We start from the raw sequence: 24,820 nt of genomic DNA, 5'->3' as shown, positions 1-24,820 counted from the left end.
GGAATCCAACGGGGATGAAAAGCTCCAGAGATCCCACACAAGGAGGGGCTGCAAACCCAGCCCGGAGAGCTGTGAGGATGTAAAATCCTCCCTGTGCTGGGGAATGTGAGAAGAGCTTCAGACAGAGCTCAGCCTATTCCTGGCACCTCCAAAGACAGCGGTGCAGGATGCAGAGATCCCCCTGCAGGTCCATGGGGCTGCAGAGATCTCCCTGCAGGTCCATGGGGATGCAGAGATCTCCCTGCAGGTCCATGGGGATGCAGAGATCCCCCTGCAGGTCCATGGGGATGCAGAGATCTCCCTGCAGCCCCAGGAGGAGCCGCGCTGGAGCACGGGGATGCCTGAGAGGAGGCTGTGACCCTGTGGCCAGAGGGGCCCCGCTGGAGCAGCCTGTCCTGGCAGGACTGACCCCGGGGCACAGTGACCCACGCTGCAGCAGCTGGAGGGGGCTGTGCCCCATGGGATGGACTCAGGCTGGAGAAGTTCCTGGAGAAGTCTCCGGTGGGAGAGAGCTCAGGGTGCAGCAGGGGAACGACTCCTGTCCCCGAGCAGAGGGAGAAGCCCCGGGGGGCCCTGAGAGCGCGGGGCGGGGCTGTGCCGTGTGCAGAGCCCGCCCCTGGCTGCGATTGGCCGGTTGTGCCGTCAGTCGCGGTTCTGGCGTGCTGATTGGTGGGAGAGGGGCGGAGCAGGGCCCCGGTGCCGGCCTGAGGGCGGCCGTGGTTGCGCAGCGGCGCCATTGGCGGAGCGGGCCCGGGAGCGGCGGCGGAGCTCGGAGGCGGCCGGAGCGCAGGTGGGAGCCGCGCTGGGTTGTGCGGGGGCTCGGGGCTCGCTGCGGGTCTCGGGGGCGGCAGGGGGCTCAGGCGGGTTGGTTGTGCTGTGTCCGGCCCGTGTTGCCCCTGGGCTGAGGGCGCTGCGGGAGCGGCTGCCCGCCGTCTCCTTCCCGCCGCTGCCTCGGCAGGAGCCGCTGCCGGAGCGGCGCTGGCTCGGCCCGGTTCCTGTGGCTGGGACAGAGGGGGCTGCCCCGCCGCCGGGGCTGTGCGGGGAAATTCAGGTCGCCGGAGGTTTCTGTGCCCGGAGGAGGCAGAGGAGTCCTGTAAAAGTGACTTTATTGCTGAGCGGAGGGAGAGGCCGTGGGGCATTTGCCGTGCGGTCTCTGCCATTGTTGGAGTTCGCAGCCTACTTTTTATTCTCATTTTTCCGGCCTTATTTCCCTCTCCCTGTGCCCACTGGCTGAGGTGCTTGGAAGGTTCAGACTTCCCGATCCGCCTGCTGCATGTCCTCGTTAATGTGCACCCCCACTTTTGTTTAACATCCGATATTCGTGGGCTCTGTTAAGTCCTTGTTCTTCTCGAAGTTCAGGAATCTAGCGGGACTTTGAGCAAGTGTCCGTGTAAATTTGTAACATTTTCTGGAACTGATGGTTTCTCCCGTTACTTCCTTATCTACAAGTCCCTGGCCCTATCTCCAAACAGATTCACTCATTGACTCTGTTTTTTCTTCCTGGGTCCTCTTTGGTTTTGGGGTTATTCTCAGTGCCCTCCTTCCCTGTCCTTCTGTAGGCGTTTCTGGATCAGGAGGCCTGGCTGCCACCTGCACCCCCTGGCTCACCTGCTGAATGAGCTGCACTCTCAAGGTATGGAGCATGGTAAAAAGATGAGAGTTACTGTAGCACATAAGAGGAGAAACTGCATTCGTTTAACCCATGGTCTGCCAGGGAGCCACAAAACTGTGTTCCATTCCCATCCTTTCCATGTTTGGACTGGTACATGAGCTACTTTCTTGTTTCTTTTGTTATCTGTTTCCCCACTTTTCCTTTGTCATCTATTTGCCAACAGCAGTTTGAGTCATTTAATTTTCCAGAAACTCCACCTTTTTCTGCTAACAGATGATCTGATCCCATCCCCTGGTGAAATGTTGTGTTCCTCATTTCAGTGGATTGGTCAGCATGTTGCCCGATCTGAAGAGAACACAAAACAACTGGAGTTGCTTTATGAGGTGCTTTATTAGGGCCCAGGAGCCTGAGGACTTTCGTCCAAAGTCAGAGCCCCATTTTGCCACAGAATCTGCAGGGTTTATATACTTTTCTTAACATGATTGCTTCATTTAATCTATATGCATCGCTAAGCATTTTTTAAAGGCATACAGAGATGTATTAGGTACATCATGACATTTGTTACTTAGCCAGAAGGTGCATTCCATAGATAAGGTTTGGTACATTCTCTAGATAACACATCCTCTCGATCTACCATGCACTAAAGGTCACTCAAAGTTTACCGGGCCTACTGCGGCCTTAGCATAACTACTGCTACTCATGCTAACTATTATATTGCTTCATTAATCTAGACATCTGTCTATTAACTAGAATATGATTTTCAATAATTTTCGAACTTCTGCAAAATAATGATGCCATTGAAATGAGAAATGGGTTCTGTAGCTCCTGATATGTATTGTTTAGTGTTCCCAGGGGCTGGTCCATGTTGTTGTAGGATTTGTTCTGGTGGCTGTTGCTGTTTTCCCCATTTTTGGGCACTCCCTCAGGAGCCAGGACTGCATCAATTGACTGCTTTTCTGTAATTCCAACATCACATTCTTGGATTCCTAACTGATCTTCCTAAATAACCGAAAAACACAAAAGACCCCCACCAAATCCAAAAATAAACTGATCTAATACACCCTATATAACACAGACAATGACAGCAGGTGTTGCAGTGGGCAGAGGGATGATTCACCCCCAGCTTTTTTAAGTGTAGTTTTCAGAACATTCTGCTTTTGCTGTTTCCCTTTGCAGCTTCACCCGTTTCTGTTGCAGAGTCTGATCTCCTCACCGCGGGCTCTGCCTTGAGCTGTGCAAATTCCATCTGTGCAAGCAGGCAGAACTTGGGGTGAGGGGCAGAGGGAATCAGCCCAATTCCTGCCCCAGGCAAGAGACCCAGGTGGGTTGTCCACACTTTGCCCTGCAGTGTTAATTTGCGTTTCTAAAGCCCCTCTCCATGCTGCCTGGAATGAAGCTTCTCTTCCAGAGCAGCCATCCCACCACTCACAGGTGCCCCCGTCAGAATTTGCTTCTTTTTTTGTTTGCTTTTTTTTTCTTTTGTTTGGTTTGGGTTTTGTTTTGTTTTTGGGACTGTTTATTTCTTTAAACAACATTTAAACAACCTATTAACTGTTTACGAATTAAATGGTCACTTTTAAAGCTCTTGTAGTTTTTCAGAATGCAGCCTAAAGGTGATCATCGAAAAACCCAGACCAAAACTTGATTCTCACACTTCTGTCCCAAACCTACCTGACAATATAAAGTGGGATTATTATGAAAAATTATTCTCGTGTTTTAATCTTGTCACTGAAACTGCAGGGAAAACAAAAACTCTCCAAGAATATCTTTAGTGTTAGAGAGTCGAGGCATTACTTGGTTCTGGCAAAGATATGTAACAGAAATAATTTCATCCACACATAGCCCGGGTGTGCAGAGAAAATCATTCCATGGCATGTAAATTTTACTAGATTTTTCCTAAACTTTCTACAGCCTGAACCAATCTTAATCCACTGGTTTAATGTCCATTGCTTCCAAGTTGTGTAGTTTTTAGTATTTGGTTTCCTATTGGACCAGGATTTCTCCCCTCTGGTGTTAATTAGGTGCACACTCCTGGATTTCCTTCTCAGCCTTTTCCAGACCAGGTGTCTCCAGCTCTGCCGGGGGCAGTGTCTGGAGTAGCTGTTGGTTGCTGTTTGCTGCTGGGCATTGATGTTTTGTTGCTGGTCCTTAATCTCTGTGGGTATCTTTTTGGCTGTTCCCAGTCTGTTGAGATGTTAAACTCATCTCCGTTGAGTGGTGTAACGTCCCTCAAAAAAAAACTTTAAAATTTCTTTCCCCAAGGCAACGGCAAACCTTTGAGTAGGGAAACCTTTCTGAGCAGGGAAATAAGATTTAGAAGAAATAAACTTGGTATATTTTGCAACGATCCAGTCCCAGGCAGCCCAGTGTGTGAGTGTACCTGAGCCCCAGAGTGGAATTGTGCCCTTGTGTTCCCCAGCAGCTGTGGCGAGTGCAGGCCCAGAGAGCACTGAAGCTGCAGCAGTGCCAGCAAGGCTTGGCCCCAGTGGCTGGAGATGCCAGAGGAGGGTGGGCAGGCAGAGGATTTCAGCAGAGGATCTGTGGGCAGGCCCAGGGGCTGGGCCCCCTGTGGAGCCCTGGCTGCTGCTGCGTTGCCTTCAGGGCAGGCTCAGTGGGGCCTCCCATCCTCCTGCTGCAGGTGGGAAGTGCAAATCTCCGGGGCTTCAGGGAGGCTGAGGGGTCCCCCGTGTTCAGCTGTGCTGGTGGCTGTTTCTGGCCTCAGGGCCACTTGGCATGGGCCATGGCACTTGGCCACCAGTGGTGCTGCTTTGCACTCCTTAGGCAGGAGCCGATGTCCTGGGTGGGTGTTGGGAACAGCAAAGTCCCAAGGCAGGGTCAGTGCCAGCCCAGCTTCCTGTGGGAGAGATTTCACAGGGACAGGATCCTGGCCACAGCCTGGGGCTGCCCGCACTTCTGGGTTCATTTCAGCATAGGCCTTGCCAAACATCTGACACAGTGGTACAACAGAACTAACCTCTGTATCACCTTTTATAATATTAATTTGCATTCCCAATTTAGTGTCTAAATCCCTTCCCAGTAAACTATAATCACACTTAGGAGCAAATAAAAATTAATGCATTTCAAACTCATCCCACACATCTGCCAATAGTGGTTCAATAAAACACTCCTCGTTTTCCCCAATTCTCCCATTAATATTCAAAGACATTTTTTTGAATTTTCCCCCCCATAGGTCTAAGATTGAGAGTGGATTGAGAGGCCCCTGTGTCCATCAGGAAAGGCCTCTTCTCAATGCAGACCCAGCCTGAATGTTCTCAAGGGCTCCAGTGTGGTGGGTCCCTGGTGTGATGGGAGCTGTGACAGCCCTGCCAAGCCATGTCCATCAAGGGGTGGACTTGCTCGTCCTGAGGGTGCTGCTGTCTCTGCTTGCAGTGTCCTTGTGCCCTGCAGCTGGAGCCCTGATTCCTTGCCAGGGGCTGTTTGGGTGGGCTCTCCCCTGCTGAGGAGGGCAATGCCTCTGCCAGGTGCTTGTGGCCGAGCCCATCCCCTGGGTGCTGGGGCCCTCTTGGGCCCTGGGGTTGATCCCTCAAGAGCTGTAGGAACTCTGCCCTGGCCTTTGCCTTCAGCTTGGCCTTTTTCTGCTCCTTTCTTGCATTCCCCTGCTGTGCCTTTGTGCCCAAGTGCTGCAGGTCCTTCTTGTGCCACTCCTGCAGCCCCCCTCAGTGCCTGTGGGTGCTCATCCTCAGACAGCTCCCGAGCTTTCTGCAAAATCATTTGTTTCTCCAGTGATCCCAACCAAATCCTTAAAAGATAATCTCGATCCTTACACATATAATCCATATTTCCCAGATGTTCCTTGCTCCTTGTGCTCAGGGTCCCCTCCCCAGCCCGTATCCCAGAGCCGGTCCCTGTCCTGCCGCAGTGTCCAAAGGTGCCCCCCCGGCGGGCAGGGCCGGCAGCTCCACGGGGCCGGGCAGTGGCCGGGGCGTCCCGCAGCCTCCTGGGGGCCAGGGGCCACTGCCGGCCCTGCCCGGGGCTGGTGGGGTCAGGCAGTGCCCGGCGCTGAGCCCCGGCTGCCCCACAGCCCCAGCCCGGCCCTGCAGCTCCCCACAGGCCCCCAGCCCGTGCTCCCGGTTCCGCCCCTCTGCGCCCGGTGCTGCCTCTGCCCACCACAGAGAAACCCCCTGAAATCCTGACCTGCTTGATTTCCTGTCCTGGAAACTGGGGATACAAATGATCTGAATCAGCTAAAAAGTTTTGAGGCTAAGACCCTGCTGAAAAACATCCCAGTCCTCAGTATTTTTCTCTTCCTCTGATTTTGCATCATCCTTTTCCTTCCCACAGAGATTCCTCCTGTTGCTTCTTGCCTTATCCATATTGCTGCACACTCCCCTTCACCCAATCCCTTCCCAGCACACCAACACCATCCATCCCCTGTTGTCCGAATCCCTTCTCCACTTCCCTTATTGCCTCCCTGGGTATCCATGTCCTTAATTACCTCTGGGGGAATGTGCAAACTGCCTCAACATTCTCCCAAGGGACCTTTCAGAGATATTTTGGGATCATCATCCCTTTGGCCATGACCCCTTCCTGGCTTTCCCTTTTCTACCCTCCATGGATGCCCTGCCATGTTCATTCCCCAAAGATCCCACTGCACTCGCTGATGAGATTTCCAGAGCTCTCTCTCTCCTGACTCTTCAGAGCCCCCCTGATGTGTCACTCGTCTGTCTCCTGGTCACTCTCGGGTACCCAATCAATCCCCGGTGCAGCTGCCACCCAAGGGAGCCGATCCCCCAAACTGGGTGAGGCACCTTCAGCTGCACTCACTGCCCGCTGCCCCAGATGGTGGAAGGAATTCTGGATGAGCTCCAAGCTGTGTGGAAAAATTGACATCACCAGAGGTTTCTGTCCACAAAGCAGCCAGAGGAGTCCTGTAAAAGTAATTAAATTCCTAAAAAAAGGGAGATGCCATGAAACATTTTCCATGTGGTCTCTCCTATTGTTGAAGGACACAGCCTCCTTTTCATCCTAATTTTCCCAGCCACATCTCCCTCTCCCCATTGGGTGGAGTACTTGAGAGCTACAAACATCCCAATCCACCTACTGCATACCCCCTTGATAGGGTTCCCACTTTTGTATAGCAAACGATATTCATGGCTCATTGTTGTTCTTCTCGAAGTTCATGAATTTGGCATGACCTTGGCTCAGCAGCAGTCAGTGTCATCAGTTAATAACATTTTCTGAAACTGATGGCTTCTCCTGTCATTTCCTTTTGTACCTGGCCCTATCTTTAATCAGATTCACAGCATCTGTTTGTAAAGACACTTTCCTCTTGTTCCTTTCATGGGGGTCCCTCGTTTGCGGGACATCCCCCCTGGAGCAGGGTGTCCCCCTTGCTGCAGCCCCAGCCCTCAGGCAGTGCTCACACAATCAGAGTGTGTGGCACTCATGACCCAGCAGTGTCCAGGCAGACCCGCAGCTCCCAGCGTTCCCCACCTGCAGCGTCATCGCCCCGGCACCCCCCCCACGAGGGGAATTTGGGGAGGTGGGAGAGGGGCAGCGCCAAGGCCGGGCCCCCCCGCGCTGTCCTGGCAGGAGCGGCTGCAGTGGGGACCGAGTGCGGGCGGAAGCGGCCGAGAGCCCAGCACTGCCCCAGCCCGACCTGCCCCAGCTCCATCCCTGCCCCTGCGGTGGGATGCTGTGGGTTTGGGGGGAAGGGGGAGCCAGCAGTGAGTGCTGGGCCTGGGGCAGGAGGAGAAGGGAAGGAGAAGCAGGGTTGAGGAAGAAAATGGTCAAACGCTGCACGTGGGAGGAAAAGGTGGGATTGTGCCGGAGAAGGAGGAATAGCAGGAGGAAGAGGAGTGTGAGCAAGAGCAGAGACACAGGAGGAGGAGGAGCAGAAACAGGAGGTTTCACCCTTCCCTGTGTCTGCAACCTCCCTCCTGCCCCAGGCGTGTTTCTCCCCCCAACATGCAGCAGGTGACCAGGGAGGGGGATCCATGATTTTCACAGGGGTGAATCTTGATGTTTCTGAGCTTTTGTGGGTTAAATGTTGGTGCTTTGGTTTTTTGTTGGGGCTGAATCTTTATATTTTGGAAGGGGTTTTTGCTGAATCTTGATGTTTGGAGAGTTTTTGATCTGTGTCTTTATGTTTGGAGAATTTTTGTACTCAATCTTAGTATTTTGCTGGTTCTTACAAACACAAGATTCTCAATGACTTCATGAGATAAAGGGGAGAAGGAGTCCAAGGCATTCTCCTCTTGTTTTTTCCCCAAACCAGGATTTTTCATTCCTAGGGAATGTCTGGATGGAGGAGGAGGAAAAGCCCTGGAGATCTCGCACGAGGAGGGGCTGCAAACTCAGCCCAGGGAGCTGCGGGGAGGAAAGAGCCCCCCTGAGCCAGGAAGGTGTCCGGAGATCCAGCCGGAGCTCAGAGCTGGTGGAGAAGCCTCATGGCAGGGAGAAGCCACACAAGTGCTTGGAATGTGGGAAGGGTTTCAGCCGGAGCTTGAACCTGATCCAGCACCAGGTGATCCACACTGGGGAACGGCCCTATGAGTGTGAGGAGTGTGGGAAATGTTTCAGCTGGAGCTCCAGCCTGATCCAGCACCAGGTGATCCACTCTGGGGAATGACCTTTTAAATGTGGAGAGTGTGGGAAGAGTTTCAGCCAGAGCTCTGTCCTGATCCAACACCAGAGGATCCACACTGGGGAAAAGCCCTTTGAGTGTGGGGAATGTGGGAAGAGCTTCAGCCAGAGGGGCTGCCTGATGCAGCACCAGGTAATCCACACTGGGGAACGGCCCTACAAGTGTGGGGAATGTGGGATGGGCTTCAACCAGAAGGGGAGCCTGATGCAACACCAGAGAATCCATACTGGGGAAAAGCCCTATGAGTGTGGGGAATGTGGGAAGAGCTTTAGATACAACTCTGGCCTGAGGAAACATGAGAGGATCCACACTGGGGAAAAGCCCTACGAGTGTGGGCAATGTGGGATGAGCTTCAGCATCAAGTGCCAGCTGATGGAGCACCAGAAGATCCACACTGGGGAAAAGCCCTACAAGTGTGGGGAATGTGGGAAGAGCTTCAGAGGAAGCTCAGCCCTGATTCGGCACCAGGTGATCCACACGGGGGAACGGCCCTACACCTGCTTGGAATATGGGAAGAGCTACGGGTGGCACTCTGACCTGAGGAAACACCAGCGCACCCACACCGGGGAGAAGCCCTACGAGTGTCCTGAGTGTGGGAAGAGGTTTCCAAGGAGCTCCGATCTCTGCAAACACGAGCGGATTCACACAGAGGAGAGGCCCTTCCGCTGCTCCGACTGCGGGAAGGGCTTCAAGCTAAACTCCCAGCTCACCATGCACCAGCGCATCCACACTGGGGAGAGGCCCTACAAATGTCCTGAGTGTGGGATGAGATTCTCCTCAAGCTCAACCTTGACCCGACACCAACGGAGGCGCCACTAAGTGAAGCCCTGTGAGTGCCCCGAGTGCGGGAAGAGCTTCGTGCGCTGCTCCAGCTCCATCTCCCATGGGAGGATCCGCGTTGGATGATCCGCAGTGACCCCCGTTGGGCAGAGCCCTCATGATCCGTGGTCCTGGTGATTCAAGTTGGAAGGCATCTGGCTGGGGCCTCCACATCTTCCTGGTTCCCTGAGGGCACCTAGATAAACCCAGTGGCAGGAACATCCATCAGGAGGCAGGCCAGCAATGGGATTTCTTTGGGGAGAGCAGATTTGTCGACTTTCAACCCCATAAAATCTTTAGCATTCAATCCTATCTTCTGGTGACATCCAGGAGTACTGAATGGTCTTGGAGGTACATTCTGGGTTGACTATATGATGCTTGTATCCCCAGTTGTCTTGTTGTTTTTATGCTGAATAATAAGTTTTGCACCTTTAAGACTTGTCCTGAGAGTGAAGGGGGAGAGAAGCAGTGCACAGTTTGTTTTCAGACACTGCACTCACTCCTCCACATTCCTGCTCCTGCAGTGTGTTGCCTGCGGATGGACAGACAGCAGGACAGAGCTCTCCTTTGCTTTTAGTTAGTTTTAGCTAGCTGAGGCAAACAAGTTCCCTGGACTGTGGGGTTTTTTCCACTTTTCTTTGGACCTGTTTAAACCTGCTCTGGCCTGAACACCAGCAGAGCACCGGCAGCTCTCACCTGTGGCCCACCGGGCCGGGCCTGGGCTGCGGCATTTCCAGCACCGGAGGGACTGATAAGAGGCTGAGTGAGCTGAGCTACAGCCCATGGAGGGACTTTGTGAGTTTGTCTGTCTTTTAGAATGGCAAGAGGATTTATTGTTTAATATTGTTTAGGTTTTATTGTTTAATAAATAGTTTTCTCCACCTTTCTCCAAGGAGGTATTTTATTTTTCCTGAACCAGTTGGGGGAGTGGCCAATTGAATCTGCTTTCTAGAGGAGCCCCTTCGGAAGTTCTCTCCCAAATTTGCTCTGAACGAGGACAAGGTCTTTTCCAACTTCAGGGATTCCACGACTTTGATTTCCTATTGCCAAGGGTGTCTTCTACAGCCAAATGGTGTAAAACTGGGGAAAAGACCAAGATTTTGGAAACAGTGGGATAGAAACTCCACCAAAAAACGTTCTTGCCTTCTACCCAAGCACATGGATCCTCAGCCAGCACGGACACGGAAATCCTTTTCTTTGGCCTTGATTTTGTTTTCATTTTCTCTTTATTGCTTTAAACTATTCAATATTGAGGTAAAAATAGACACTGAACTAAGACATGGGTGTGGTCATAGTAGGACACAGACCTGGAGAGTGAAATGGGGACACATGGACATAAACGGGGATGGGGCCATTTGTGGGGACATGGGTGGACACGGGCATGGATGGAGATGTGGGGGACAATGACAGGGATGGAAACATGGTGGGGAGACAGCCGTGGGTGAGGACATGGTGGGACACGGGCAGTGACATGTGGGGACATGGCCATGGTCGGTTCCATGGGGGGAACTTTCAGGGGATGTGGGGGATGCTGGATTTGAGGGAGTTGAGGGTTCCTGGGAGGCACTTGGGGCTTGCTGAGGCCTTTGGGGGCCCCAGGCCGAGCGGCTCCGGCTGCGCTGGGAGACCCTGGGGGAGGTTCTGGGGCAGCTGCTCAAGGACCCCCTGACCTGGAGCCCCAGCCGGGCATTGGGCTCCTGGAAGAGGATGAACGTCCTTGTCCCCAGGAGGGAAATCCCAGCACCCCCAGGGTGTCAGGGGCAGCTGAGGGGCCACAACAGGGAGGGGAAAGCCAGAGAGAGCTGTCACACTCCTAAGCTACACCCCAAAAGTCCCAAAACTCGGGGATTCTTCCCAGGAAAAAGCTGCCAGGAGCTGCCAGAATTGAGGGAAAGGGGGGATGTGACCCCCAGGCGGAGCAGGAGGGGCCTGGATCCCCCAAAACCGAGCACAGGGGTGTGGGGTGGGGCTGGAGGGACAATGTGGAAGGGGTGGAAGAGCAGAGGAAAAGAGGACTCAGAGCGGGAGAAGGGGATGGGACCCCCAAATTGAGTTGGGAGGGGTCTTTGGGTTGGAGGAATGATAAGTGAGGGGAGGGAAAGGTAGGGATGGAACAGAAAAAAAGGTGGTTCCATGGGGATCCTTTTGTGTCCCCATCACTTGATCCCTGGAGTGATTCCCTGGGGCTCTGGGGGGGAATGGATCTGCACTGGGTGGGTCCTCAAGCCCCCTGCCCATCCCTGGGGGGCTCATGGGGGGTTCCCTCCACCCAGAAGTTGATCGTGCTGTGACTGTGGGGGAGAGGTGGGTGGGAAAAGGGGGTCTGGGGTAGGCAGGGAGGAGGAGCAGGAGGAGGAGGAGCAGGAGGAGGGAGAGAGGAGGATTTGGAAAAGGAGGAACAGGAGGAGGAAGAGGAAGAGCTGCAGCAGAACCACAGGGTTTTCCCGCCCACCCACTGAGTCTGCAGCTCTCCTGGCCCTGGCAGCCTCGACCCCCCCCAGATCTCACAGGTGAGTGGGGAGGGGGAGCTCGCCCCAAATCCATCGGGGAATCTCTGGGAGGGTTTGTTTGCAGGAGAGGGGATGTTTGGATCTTGCAGGGCCCCAGGGGTGAGAACAGATGCCCCTTTGGAGAATTATGGAGGGTTCCTGTGGCAATCTCTGTACTGGCTGGGGAGGTGGTACCAGTTGGGGGTGGACATTGGCATTGGAGTGGGGAGAGCAGCAAGGGCCAATCCCGGAGCTGGGGGATCCCAGCAGCCTGGAGGAGTGGGGGAGGCTGGAGATGAGCAGGGTCTGGGCCTGCCCAACGGTGGACAGGGCAGTTACTTCTGGAGCTGGACTTGGGCAGCGGGACCAAGGGTCTCAGATGTTGTTTTTCCCCCAAGCCAGGATTTGTCAATCCCAAACTTTGTCTGGATGGAGGTGGAGGAGGCTGCAAGGAAAAGGAAGAATGGTGTGGGACACTGAGGCAGGTGAGAAGGAAGTCACTGCCTCTTTCCTTCTCTCCTCTGCTCCACCTATCAGCCCAGCATTTCCTGTGCCTGCAGGCCAAGGCCATCCTGCCAGGGATGAATTGGTGGGATCTCCTTCCCCTTCCCTGTGGCACAATGGTAAGTCCCATCCTGTCCTTGTCCACCCTCCTTCCTCTTCTCATTCTGTCCTTCTTCCTTCCTCACTCCTTCTCTCCTTTTCTTTCCTTACCCCAGGCACTGAGCTGCAGACGGAGACCAGGGAGAGCAAATCCCTGCTGCAGAACCTCATGGAAGAGGCTGTTTGGAGCAGCTCCATGGCACAGGAATCCAGTGGGGAGGAAAAGCCCTGGAGATCCCACACAAGGAGGGGCTGCAAACCCCCTGGAGATGTAAAGAGGAAAGATGCCCCCTGTGCCAGGAAGGCAGCTGGAGATCCATTTGGAACTCAGAGGTGGTGGAGAGGACTCATGGCAGGCAGAAGCCCCACAAGTGCTTGGGATGTGGGAAGGGCTTCAGCCAGAGCTCTGGAGCTCATACCTGGTCCAGGTGATCCCCACAGGGAACTGGCCCTACAAGTGTGGGGAGTGCGGGAAGGGCTTTGGGTGGAGCTCCAACCTCATCAGTCACCGCAAGATCCACACCAGGAGAGGACCTATGAGTGTCCCGAGTGTAGGAGGTGGTTTCTGAGCAGCTCCAATCTCATCATAATGAATCAAGGGATCAGCTGGAAATGTATTTACAATAATTGAAAACTGTGGATGAGTTGAGGGGCTAGCTGGGAATATAATTGAGATAGTAGAAGATTACATATTTTAGTTAAGATTTAAAATTAGTTAAGAAGCTAAGTTAGCTAGCAAAAATCACATACCTTAGTGAAAGAGTAACAAATATATTAGAAAGTAAAGCCAGGAGTGATAGAGATAGATGTAGCAATTGTGAAGGAGCAGAGACCATAGAAATACCTTGCCTTAAGAATAATCAAACAGTTTTATAATCACAGTCTAAAGAAGAATAATCACAGTCCAAACAGAGAGGCTTGGACTGTGACCAGCAGATCACAAAGTCCTGCAAACTGGCCATGGGTGAGGAGTTTACCATGAGGAAGACAGCTTTCTTCCTCCCATATGCCCACTCCCTTATTTCAAAATCCCACTGACCCAATTAAGGGAGGGCAATTGCACAGCCATATTAGGTATTCAGCTGATTATAACACAAAGTGGGCAGGTAATGATTCTGTATTCTGTCTCCTTAGAAACTGCCTGGATATGTAAAACCTTTTCTGTATAAACAGAGAGCAGGAGTCTGCCACTCCTTGCACATGCATTTGGAAATGATTCCTCATGTGTCCAGTGCTGAAATAAAACAACCTTCTTTTGAACTTTAATTAGTTGCAGAGTTGTCTGTCTGTGCTTCAGTACATTAGCGGATTCACACAGAGGAGAGGCCCTTCCACTGCCCGGACTGCGGGAAGGGCTTCAAGCACAACTCCACCCTCGTCACCCACAGGCACATCCACACTGGGGAGAGGCCCAGTGAGTGTCCTGTGTGGGAAGAGATTCTCCAGAAGCTCTCACTTGAGCCAACACAAATGGAGGCACCATTTAGGGGAGCCCTGCGAGTGCCCCCCAGCCCGGTGTCACCCCCTTTTCTTTGCCCACAGAGCTCCTGAGCCGGTGGCGGCCGCAGCCCCTGCCCGTGGCCTTGCACCTGGCCGGGACCTCCCGTGTTTGGGCAGGGAGGGTGGGGCCAGGTGGGGAACACCGGGTGCTGTGGGTCTGCCTGGCAACTGGTGAGTCATCAGATCTGCTCTCTCTGATTGGCTGGCTCTTGTTCATTGCATGCTCTGATTGGCTGTGGAGAGGCCTGGGAGTTGAGAGAAGGAACGGGAGAGATCCTGCCTGGAGCACCAGCATTGGCAAAATAGACTGAGCCTGGGCACAGGGAGAGAATTTATTAACAACCAAATCACAACAGTACAAGGAGAAGGGAAAGGAATCTCCAACACCTTCCCCTCACCCAGGGGGGTTAATGATGATTGAGAGATGGGAACATCCAAGTTTAGATCAGGAGCCAATTTTATTGAATATACCAGGGGTTTATATAGGCTTTGACTTGTATGGTACTTATATAGGGCTCTATTTTTGGTAACAATTTCCCATTGGTTACACATTCTTCATGACATCACATCACCTGGTAACATCACAAAGTCTCACAACATGTTTCTTGGTCACTTCTTGCCCAGTGAAGCCTTAATCTGTGTCTGTCCCTCCCACAGTTTCTGCTCGATCAGGCCTAAGATATCAGGCCCCTTTATCGGTTCCACTGTATTCTGTTTTATTCCCCATACATCCCTCTATGTGTTCAAGAAAAAATACTCTCTTAAGTGAGTTGCCTATTAATTTTTTCACACAGTGTAAATACAAGGAATAACCATAGCAATACATAATACAATGCCTAATACATAGAAGCCTATTTTAACTAAATTTCTTATCCATCCACCAAGTCTCCAATCCCCCAGAAGTTTTCCTAGCCCTGTGAACCCTGATACCACTGGGTAATCTTAACCATTTTCCCAAGGGCATAAGTCTGTTAGAGGTTAAAGAGGTGCTGGTGTGGTGGTGAGGTCCTGTTCACAAGGGTTCTCGGCCAATGTTGGTGTTCAAGGTGAATCTTCAGGGGATGCACTCAAAGATTCTCAAAACGGCTTCACATTCTTGCTGGAATCCACTTGGGACCATTCTCTGTGGAGACACAAGCAAAACCTCTACCCCAGGTGATTTAAGGATAAGGCCCAAAGATCTTACCAGATTCTGGATCCTTCACTAAGGCAGGGGTTTTCCTTTTGTTGCAGTTGTGAATTACAGTTAAAATGTCAAATAATCAATGGGTTGGGTCCATCAAAGAACTATTCAAAAATTTTAAAACATAAAGGGCTTTCTGCAGTCTCTCGGCAGGGGTGCCATCTCCACCTCCCCTTTCTGTTGTACCAGGAGATGCTCGAGGGAGCCATGAGCCCGTTCAGTGGCAGATTGGCCTGTTGGGGAATGAGCAATACCTGTTTTGTGCCTAATTCCCTGTGGCAGTCATATTTTCTGGAAAAATCCCTTTGCCCAGGATTCTTTTCCTGGGAAGTTGAGAAACCTCAGAGAAAACCTCAGAGAAAAAGGAAAACAATATTATCTCATTGCTTCTCCTGTGTTTTGCTGCTTTGGAATGTGTGTGGAGATTGTTTACTCCCAGGTGATTGTTTCATTGGTTTCATGTGAATTGTTTTGACTTAATGACCAATCCCAGTCAAGCAGTGTCAGGACTCTGGAAGGAGTCATGAGTTTTTCATTAGTATCTTTTAGCCTTCTGGATGTCTCCTTTCTGTATTCTTTAGTATAGTTTAATAAGTTTTAGTATATCATTCTTTAATATAATATAGTATCATAAAATAATAAATTAGCCTTCTAAGAACATGGAGTCAGATTCATCATTCCTTCCTTCGTCTGGGAACCCCACAAATGCAAGAATTCCCCATAAGGCAAAAGAGGCAGCAACTCGACAGGAAGTATGAGCTGGGCCATTGTCTGTCTTCACTTCAGATGGTATACCAAGAGTGGCAAAAGCAGCAAAGTGTCTAGAGACATCTTTATCTGTTTCCCCTGGATGGGCTGATGCAAAAAGAGCACCAGAAAAGGTATCAATAGAGGAATGAATGCATTTTAAATGACCAAATTCAGAAAAATAGGTAATGTCTGATGCCAGACCTGAAGGCTCTGAAGCCCTCTGGAATTAACACTTCCTGCAATAGAGAGAAAAGAGCACCTTTGGCAATCAGGACAAACAGCAATAATTCTCGAAGCTTGGGCTTTAGTAATGTCAAAGGGACAAATCCAAGTTTAAGCATTTTGGTGAAAAAACGAATGGCTCAATTTAGCCTATTCTATCTTATTAGGTAGAGCAGATTGTTGTACAGGCATTGTTAAAAGGTCAGCTTGCCTGTTTCCTTCAGCTAAAAATCTGGGAATGTCTGTATGTGATCAAATCTGCATAACAAAGTAAGGAAACGTTCTATTTTCTATGGAAAAAATGAGGAGGTGCAACCAATAAAAAAGTTTTGAATTTTCAACCTCTTTCAAAACTGATTCTTTGGCTCTCATCACTATTCCTGCAACATAAGCTGAATCTGTAAGCAGATTAAAAGGAACAGGAAATTTTTGAAAAGCTTTGACAACAGCAGCAAATTCAACAATTTGGGGAACCCCTCAGGTGTGGAAAAATCTTCTCTCCAGGCACTAGAAGAGAGGTCTCTCCATAGTACCACTGATTTCTGAGAGTGACCAGAACCATCTGTGAATACTGTTAAGCCTTGAAGTGGAACCTCAGTCCTCTGATTTTTCTATTGATTGAAATAAAGGTATTAAAAGCTTATGTTTTGGAGGATGTATTGAGATTTGTCCACTGAGTTCAGCAAAGGCCATCTGAACAGCCTCTGATTCCTAAAATACTCAATTCAAATACAAGGTGGTTAAAGGTAGGAAAATAGTGGAAAATTCCACTCCTGCAAGAGAAATGAGTCTCTGTCGGGCCTTAACAACCAAGTGGGCCATCATTTCATGTTGGGTTCTGATGGTTTTGGTCATTTGGTGTGGTAAATAAATCCATTCAGTGATAAACAAAGAGTCTGGTGCCTTGGAGTCCCAGTGAAACATCAAGGCCTGGGGCTGTTTTGCTGGACACAAGATGATTAAAAACAAAGGCAGCTCAGGCGCCCAGCGTGCAGCCTGTTGGTTTACTATGGCATCACTTCGGCATTGCAGCACCTGCTGAATTTGAAATGTAAGTTGTCTAGGTGATAAACGGTCTGAGTCTGCTTTTAACCATTCAAACTAAAGGACTAACCTTTGCATCTGAAATCCCTAACAATGAACACACCCAGCTGATTGTTCACAAAAGTTTTTGTGCATCAGGTAAGGTGCAAATATTTGTCTGAATTTGCAGCGTTTGGGGAGAAATTGAATAGACTCCAATGTGCTACCCCAAATACCTCCACAGAGGATGCTTTTGTACCTTTTCGGGAGCTGTGCCTGATTTACAGGTTTTACAGGTGACAGGGGCTAACTAAGGCTTTCTCCATGACTTCCTGTTGTTCAGCTGCTACAGGAATGTCATCCATAGAATGGTACAAAAGAACATTGGGCATTTGTTGATGAACAGAATTGAGGACCTAGCAATATACCACTGGCAAATAGTACAGTTGGTTTTTCATTCCCTGAGGTAAAACTATCCAGTGATATTGCTGTAAGGGCGCCTCCATGTTTGTGCTTGGAACTGAAAAGGAAAATTTAGGAGCATCATCAGGATGTAAAGGAATATCAAAAGGCAACCTTTTTAATCAATAACAAAGTGCCAGTTTTGGGGAATCATAGTAGGAGATGGGAGACCAGGCTGTAAGGCTCCTGTGTCCTCCATAGCTGCATTAATTTTTCAAAGATCATGGAGTAAACGCCATTTGCCAGTTTGTTTTTGATAACAAACATGGGAGAATTCCAAGGACGGGTAGAAGGGACAGTATGCCCTTTCTGGAGTTGTTGTTGGACCAACTCTGTTAATGCACAAAGTTTTTGCAGTGGTAGGGGCCATTGATCCACCCAAACCAGTTTCTCTATTTTCCAGGTTAGTTTTAAAGGGCCACGCTCCAATGGCCCCCATTAAAAATCTGATTGAATTCCAAAGCCCCATTGGGAGAGAACATCCCCCACCACAGTACCATTGGCACTGGTAACACAAACAGTATGACTGAGGCACAGTGTCCCTCGGGGCCTTTGATCTGTACCAGGTGGGGGCTTTGACAGCTGTGGCTGCTTCCTCCAATGCCTGAAAGTGCCTGGAGCACTTCAGCAAGGGACCACTGTGAGGGCCATTTGCCTTGAGAGAAAACTGTAACTTCAGCCCCTGTGTCTATGAGGCTGTCAAGTGTTGTCTTTTGCCCTTTTCATGTCAGGGTACACCAGCATGTGGGGCGTTGTTCTAATATAGGTTTTACCCAGCATACTTGGGGTGTTCCAGTAGACCCAAATCCCCCTTTTCGCATTACGTCTGTGGAAGGAATGCTCATGGTTTGGGGAAATAAACTCAATTGAGCTATTCAAGTTCCTTGGGGAAGAGTGAAAGGCAGTCGGGGTGTTCATGCCATGATCATAATCTCATTATCAGGGTCAGAGTCTGTAACCCCAGGGAGAACAAAAAGTCCCATTGAAGAAGAGGTGGATGACCGACCTAAAAACAATGCATGCATACGCTGCCCGGGTGGTCCAAAAGCTCCTGTGGGAAGCAACTGAACAGATGACTCAAGGAACGTTACTGTGATGGAGGCTGCCAGGTCCAGCCCGGCGCTCCCTGCTGTGGATGGTTGTAAATTGGCGATGGTCAGGCGAAGGCTGCTCGTGGCAGCTGGGCTGGGCCTTGCTGTGGTCTGCTCTGAGGCATCGGCTGGGCCATTTGTGTCTGTGTGCGGTGCCACCCCGCGCCTCAGCTCCTGGTTCCTGATATCAAATGCTCTTCAAAATCCACCACTTGGAACATTGTTGATTAGCATAATGCCTTCCATTACGGCACTGAGGGCAAATACTGGGAGCTTTGGGTCTGGCCTCCCCTTTTCCAAAACACTCCTTTTTCAAATGCCCAGATTTCCTGACCCTGAAGCACGTTCAGGGTCCCCTGGCATAGTCTCCAAAGCTGCAAAGGCATTTGCTATACCAGCCCCCACAGCTTCATGAGTAACTGCTGCCCTATGCTGAAGGTACACAGGTGGTTCCATGCCTCTGTCATTTTCAGCAGGGTGGGTTCCTCCTTAGGCAAGGACTTCAGAGGTTTTTTACAATTCTCATTAGCATTTTCAACAGCTAATTTTAAAACCAATACCTCTCTGGCAATGTCATTCTCAATTTGTCTTCTAAGAGTTTGTTTCAAGCAGCCAATGAATTGCATATAAGGCTCAGCCAGTCCTTGCTTTACATTAGTAAATACTTTCTGGGGGGCCACAGCTTCAGGGACCTTTAAAAATGTGGTATGCACAACTTCAGTAATACCCTCCAGGGCCTCTCTAGGAATGTGGGCTTGCCCAACAGGGTCTGAGTGGGCTCCTTCTCCAGCCAGGTGGTCAGTTGTGAGGGCTGTGATATTCTGGTTTGCATGCCCCACAAATTTCACAAGCAAAGCTTCTAACTCCTTTTTCCACTGAGCATCTGTGGAGGCTGGTGGGCCTACAGAACAAAGTCCATTATAGTCCTTTGGACAGACAGACCCTAAGTTGGAGAAATCTCCGCTGTTCAGGGTGACTGAGCAGAGCCTCTCCCAGGATGCTTTGTTGTATATGCAAATGTACCCCAGTTCTACCTCCCTGGTTGGCCTGTTGGCCTCTCTGCCCCTTTTTCCTTATTGTGTATGCCCTAGAATGTTCTCCCTTCCCTGCTTACCCATTGGCCCCATATTGCCACAGTGTCCCACCCCTTTACCCTATTGGCTGCCACCCCTTGTCTCCCCTCTGTACTGCCCTGAGCCCTCAGCCCATTGGCCCTGATGCTCTGCTCCACCCCCTTTGTCCCCTGTATTTAAACCTGGACCCTCCACTGTTCGTTTGTCTCTGTCCCTGGACCCCTTTGTGTATGGCTGCAATAAACCTCCTCCTCTGACCTCCATACAAAGCCCCGTCCCACTTCTTTGTCCTTGGTGATTCCACAAGAGAAGTGTGTGCTGCAGTGACTCTGTGTGTGTGTGCCTGTGCCCCCGGGCGCCTTCATTACTGGAGACACTTCTGGAAGGTCACGGCTCCGCTGCCTCTCACTCCACCTCCAACGGGCGAGCGGCTTGTGACAGCTGGCACCCTGAACAGGGACCTCTTCAGAGCATTCCTGGAAGTGTCTCCAGTGGCTTTTTTGCTACTGGAATTAAGTTGTGTTTGGAGCAGCCAGTTCCTAGAGGAGACTCCTAACTTTTATTGGGGGAATCCCACAGGCAACCAGCAGCCTTCCCGAGGGGAGAAAATCAGTCAAAGCTGATGGACCACCCCAAAAGCTTTTGTTGACCCACTGTCTTGTGAGTAATATATTTGGGGGTCAGCCTTTTCATCTTTCCTTTGCTTTCTTTTCCTCTTGGATGCTGGGAGGAAGTGTGGGGATGGGAGCCAAAGTGACCCACCCTCAGAGGGAAGTTTATACCCAAGTTAAAGGAATCCTTGTGGGGAAAATTTTCATTTCTCAAAGGCAGACTTAAAATGTTTTTTTTTGTTGGTTGTTTAAGTATTTTCCTGATGTTATGAGGGAATCCATTGTAACTAATTAGTTCTGGGACCATGTGGGGAAAAGGTTCTACGTTCTTCATGATAAAGGGGATCTTTCAGTGGGAAATTTTATCCTTTGTTTGCTATTATTGTTTAGTCTGTAGAAAATGTTGGGAAACATTCAGCACCCCAGTTTAAAACCCATTCTTCACGTTCCTTCCCTCGCGTCCCTAAACCCTCTTCCTAGCCTCAGGGTGGATTGGGAGATGGATCCTGCCAGCAGGAGCAGGGTTGCTCCCGTCTCTCTGACATCTCTCAGTGTCCTGCTCAGTGTCCAATGGCCATGCTGCCTTGGGCTCTCCCCTAACCCTCTTACCAATGCCCACGTACCCAGTTCTACCACCCCCAGTCGTTCTCCAAGATGGTGCTGGCAATGTGGCCAGCCCCGCCATCTTGTCTTCTCCCTCTCCAAGTTTTCCTGCCCTTTTCCCACAAAATGGTGCTGACCCCACAAAGGCGATGGCCATTTTGTGACCTCCCTGTCCTGCCAAAAATGACCTCTCTGACCCTCCTCCCACTTTCTCTATTCCTGTAATCGCGCCCTGCCCCTCCCCTTCTGTGTCAGGAAGTGTGTCCCTGTTGGGACTTCCCCTCTCTATTGGGAACCCCCTCCCTGTTGTGCACACCCCATCTCTACCTCCTCCACTCTTGGCTCCTCTCCTGATGGCCCCTCCCCTTCCCATTCCCACAACACTGGGAACAGAAGTGGTGATGACAGTGACCAGGAGGAGGCCATATTGGCTTCCACTGCCTCCCACACACAGGCAGATTCTGGCTGCCCCAAGAGGCCCCCTGCAGTCATCAAGCGCCCTCCATCCTCATCCTTAGAGGATGAGAGTGAGGATTCCTCACACTCAGATTCCAGTCCCAAGCCTGAGGATCGCTGGGCCAATTTGCAGAGGGAAACTACCTGGGAGGGCTCAGAGCTCACCTAAAAGATCTTGGCATTCCCAGTTACAGGTAAATGCAGCAGAAGGATGACTGCAATCAATTCCTGGGAGCCCATCTCTTATGGGGAAGTGAAGGAGCTCTGCAAAGTGGCTAATGGGCATGGGCATGGGTTGCACTTCTGTAAAAACTCATTGGAAGCCACCTTCTCTGACCATGTCTTGGTCCACATGAAAATAAAAATATCATGAACTGCCTCCTCTCCCCGGCTGAGTACATGCTGTGGGAGAGGCAGTGGAAAAGGCTTCTCAAATCACTAGTGACACATATTCAAAAGATGCCAACAAACCAAATTTAACCCTTGAAGAAATGGCGGGAGAAGTTGACTTCCAGAAGCCACAAGAAGCCACAAGACCAAGCAAAGGATTTACAAGAAGCTGCACTCAATGACATCGCCACAGCTGCAAAGACATCCCTGCTCCTCGCTCTCGATGACACCCTACCTACACAGAGTTTCACTAACATCAAACAAGGAGCAAGTGAAACTTTAATAAAATTTGTAGACAGATTTAAAGTTGCACTTGAGAGACAAACAGAAAGCCCAGAGGCCAGGAAGGGAGTTCTAAATAAGATAGCCTTGGCAAAGGCGAACAATGAGTGCAAAACAATACTAAGAGCTCTCCCCTTCAACCCAGAACCTACAATCGACCAGATGGTTGAGGCCTACTGTTGAGGAGTTTTTGCAGAGGAGTTTTTGCAGGACAATGGCCATATTCATCTGATGCACAATCCAGCCTGCTTGGGATAATGGACAATGGACACGTTCACAAACAATAATGGACATATTCAGAAAATGGGGTCGGTATATCCTTGGAAAAGATACAAGAAGAAGAGTCAAATGGACTCAGCAAGTTTGCCAGTGAGCTTGGGAAAGTAAGGAAAAAGACAGTTCACGGGTGGGACAGAAAACCACAGCCAGACGCGTGAGAAGTTAGCTGATCCAATCAGCATCCTATCTCAGACATGTGAACTGCTAAGCTTAGCCAATCATGTATTAGCTAGAGACGCGTGGACAGTAGAGAATTATTATAAATACAGTCTTTTTAAGGATAATAAATTTGGCTTCACTGGATCATATTGGTTGTGGTGTGATGTCCCTGAACCTCTGCATCCCACACCGTTCTCCCCACATTTCTGGTGGAGATCACGGGCAGCCCTGAGAGGGACTCAAGGACAGCAATTTGGCTGCTGTGCAGAGGATCAGAGCCAGCCCTCGAGGAGAGGAGAAGCCGGTCGAAAGCATCCTCACTGCCCCAGTGAGAGGAAAAGGTTACTGGAGCTCCAATTGTAGATGTCCTGAATCTCGCCCTGATCAAGGTGAGCGGCCGGGGAGGAGATGGGGTCTGAACATGAAAGGGAAGGTGTTCAGAAACTCCTCCAACATATCCTCTGTAAGAGAGAACAAAAGTATGATGCTTCCAATTTGAAGGGACGATTACACTGGGCTTGGGAACATACTCTCATAGCAGGAGCACAGGGTGCCTTTGAGATTTCGACATGGGAAGCTGTGGAGCGAAGGTTGTGGGACTGCACTGCATCCGGGGAAAATGAGGCAAAAGAGGCATCCACGTATGCTACGTTGTGGAAAACCATCATGGACGTTTTACAGGCCTTAAAGGCAGAGAGGACAAGCTTGTGCTGCCCTTGCCTCTGAGCCAGAAAAGCCTCAGGCGTTCCCGGTTGTCCTGGTTCAGGGCAGATTTGGGAGAGAACCCCCAAAGGGCTCCTCTAGGAAGTCAGATTCAATCGCCCTTCCCCCCAACCGGTCCAGGAGAAAAATACCTCCTTGGAGAAAAGTGGAAAAAAACTGTTTATTAAACAATAAAACCTAAACAATATTAAACAATCAAACCCCTTGCTGCTCCAAAGGAGATGACAAACCCAGAGAGTCCCCTCCCCAGGTTCCAGTTCAGCTCACTCAGTCCCTTATCAGTCCCTCCGGCGCTGGAAATGCTGTGGCCCAGGCCCGGCCCGCTGGCCACTGATGAGAGCTGCCTGTGCTCTGCTGGGTGTTCAGTCCAAGGTGGGTGTGAACAGGTCCAAAAAAAGGGAAAAAAAAGAAAAAAACCACAGTCCAGGGAACTTCTTTGCCTCAGCTAGCTAAACTAACTAAAAGAAAAAAAAAAAAGAAAAAAAAAAAAAAAAAAAAAAAAAGAGAGAGAGCTCTGTTGCTGTCTGTTCGTCCGCAGACAACACAGTCCAGGAGCAGGGATGTGTAGGAGTGAGTTCAGTGTCTGAAAACAAACTGCACGCTTCTTCTCTCCTTCTCTCCTCCCTTCAATCTTTGGAACAAGTCTTAAATGTGCAAAACTTCTTATTCAGCATAAACAGAACGAGACGACTGGGGATAAAAGCATCATATAGTCAACCCAGGACAAACCAGTAGAACAATGCCCAGCACCTGGACTCCATGTTAATCCATCACAAAGCCTTAGACCATGCCAGAGTGTCCCAGAGACCTGACAAAGACCTTCCTGACTTCATCCCTGGGACCACTGACCCAATTTGAGACGCCAGCTGTCATGGTTTGGAATGGGAGGAAATTCAGGGAAGTGATGCAAAGCTTTTTGTGTAACTGACAGTCTGTTGAACGACTCAGAAGCTGGAGACGCCTCTGGGCAACACACATGTTAAAGATTAAAAAACCCGGGAGCTCTCTCCTTTCTAGTTGGTGGGAGGAAGGAAGAGATGCCTTGTTTTTGGAGCTGAAATCCTCTTGGAAGCTAGGGAGAAAGGACTCTTTTTCCTTATAACACAAGAAACTATGGGGAGATGAAAGTGTTCAAATTGATATCGAGCAAAAGTCTCCATGCTAGGATAAGCAGATGTTGAAATAGCTGTGATCCCATGAGAAGGCTGAACAGAGGAAGAGAGAAAAGCAGTCCTGTGCTTCCAGGAGAAGAAGAAGATCTCTGTTCCCAGGGATGAAGATGATTTTAGAAATAGATAATGAGAACTTTTGCCTTTGAACTGCTCATCATTAAACAATGCCCCATAAGTCGGCATGGCCCATCGAGGAGCAGTGGGAAGGCTTGCAGAAATGGGAAGGATTTCACAATAGCAGGGTTCCCCAGGCAGCTGCTATTCGTGATGAAATTGAGAACCACGAGAGAACTGGTTTCTATCCTCTTGTGGAGAAGTCTCCATAACCTTAACAAGAGGGACTTCTCTTCCTCAGTGAACTGAAGAAAGACTTTTTTGGAAGTGGTAAACTGACTGGAAATCTTAGGTTTGGTTTCTTTACACTGCCAGTGGAAAAGAAAAGGTTGTGGGAGGAGGAGAAGTGTTCTGAAAGGTTTGTTTTGATTCTTACTACTGTTTTTTCTTTTTAGTTACTTTTAATAACATTTCCTTTATACCCTTTTAAAGTTTTGAGCCTGCTTTGCCTTTCTCCTAATCCCATCTCACAGCAGGAAGTGAGTGTATTGGTCATTGGCCAGCACTGAATCTCCCACATTCTTTGGTGTGTTGGCCGGGAAAATCTCAAAATTGGGAAACCTGAAACTGGCAAACCAAAACCACTACACCCACCCA

At 50.2% G+C, this 24,820-nt stretch overlaps 1 protein-coding gene and 1 long non-coding RNA gene across 2 annotated transcripts; both read left to right on the top strand.

Annotated features, from left to right (window-relative positions):
- The first annotated feature begins 695 nt into the window (after positions 1-695).
- Positions 696-9,925, top strand: LOC132340534 (zinc finger protein 184-like). The gene is given in 3 exon segments (XM_059871588.1): positions 696-790; positions 1,560-1,633; positions 7,867-9,925. A coding segment is annotated over 1 exon segment (1,248 nt). The 5' UTR covers positions 696-790; positions 1,560-1,633; positions 7,867-7,877; the 3' UTR covers positions 9,126-9,925.
- Positions 9,926-12,012: 2,087 nt separating this feature from the next.
- LOC132340639 (uncharacterized) lies at positions 12,013-13,396 on the top strand. The gene is made up of 2 exons (XR_009489956.1): positions 12,013-12,150; positions 12,247-13,396. It is a non-coding gene; the product is annotated as an uncharacterized LOC132340639 (long non-coding RNA).
- The last annotated feature ends 11,424 nt before the right edge of the window (positions 13,397-24,820 follow it).

The sequence above is a fragment of the Haemorhous mexicanus genome, chromosome 32 (assembly GCF_027477595.1).
Source record: "Haemorhous mexicanus isolate bHaeMex1 chromosome 32, bHaeMex1.pri, whole genome shotgun sequence".
NCBI lineage: Eukaryota > Metazoa > Chordata > Aves > Passeriformes > Fringillidae > Haemorhous > Haemorhous mexicanus.
Note: the sequence above shows the minus strand (reverse complement) of the source record. Positions and strands in the feature narration are given on the sequence as shown.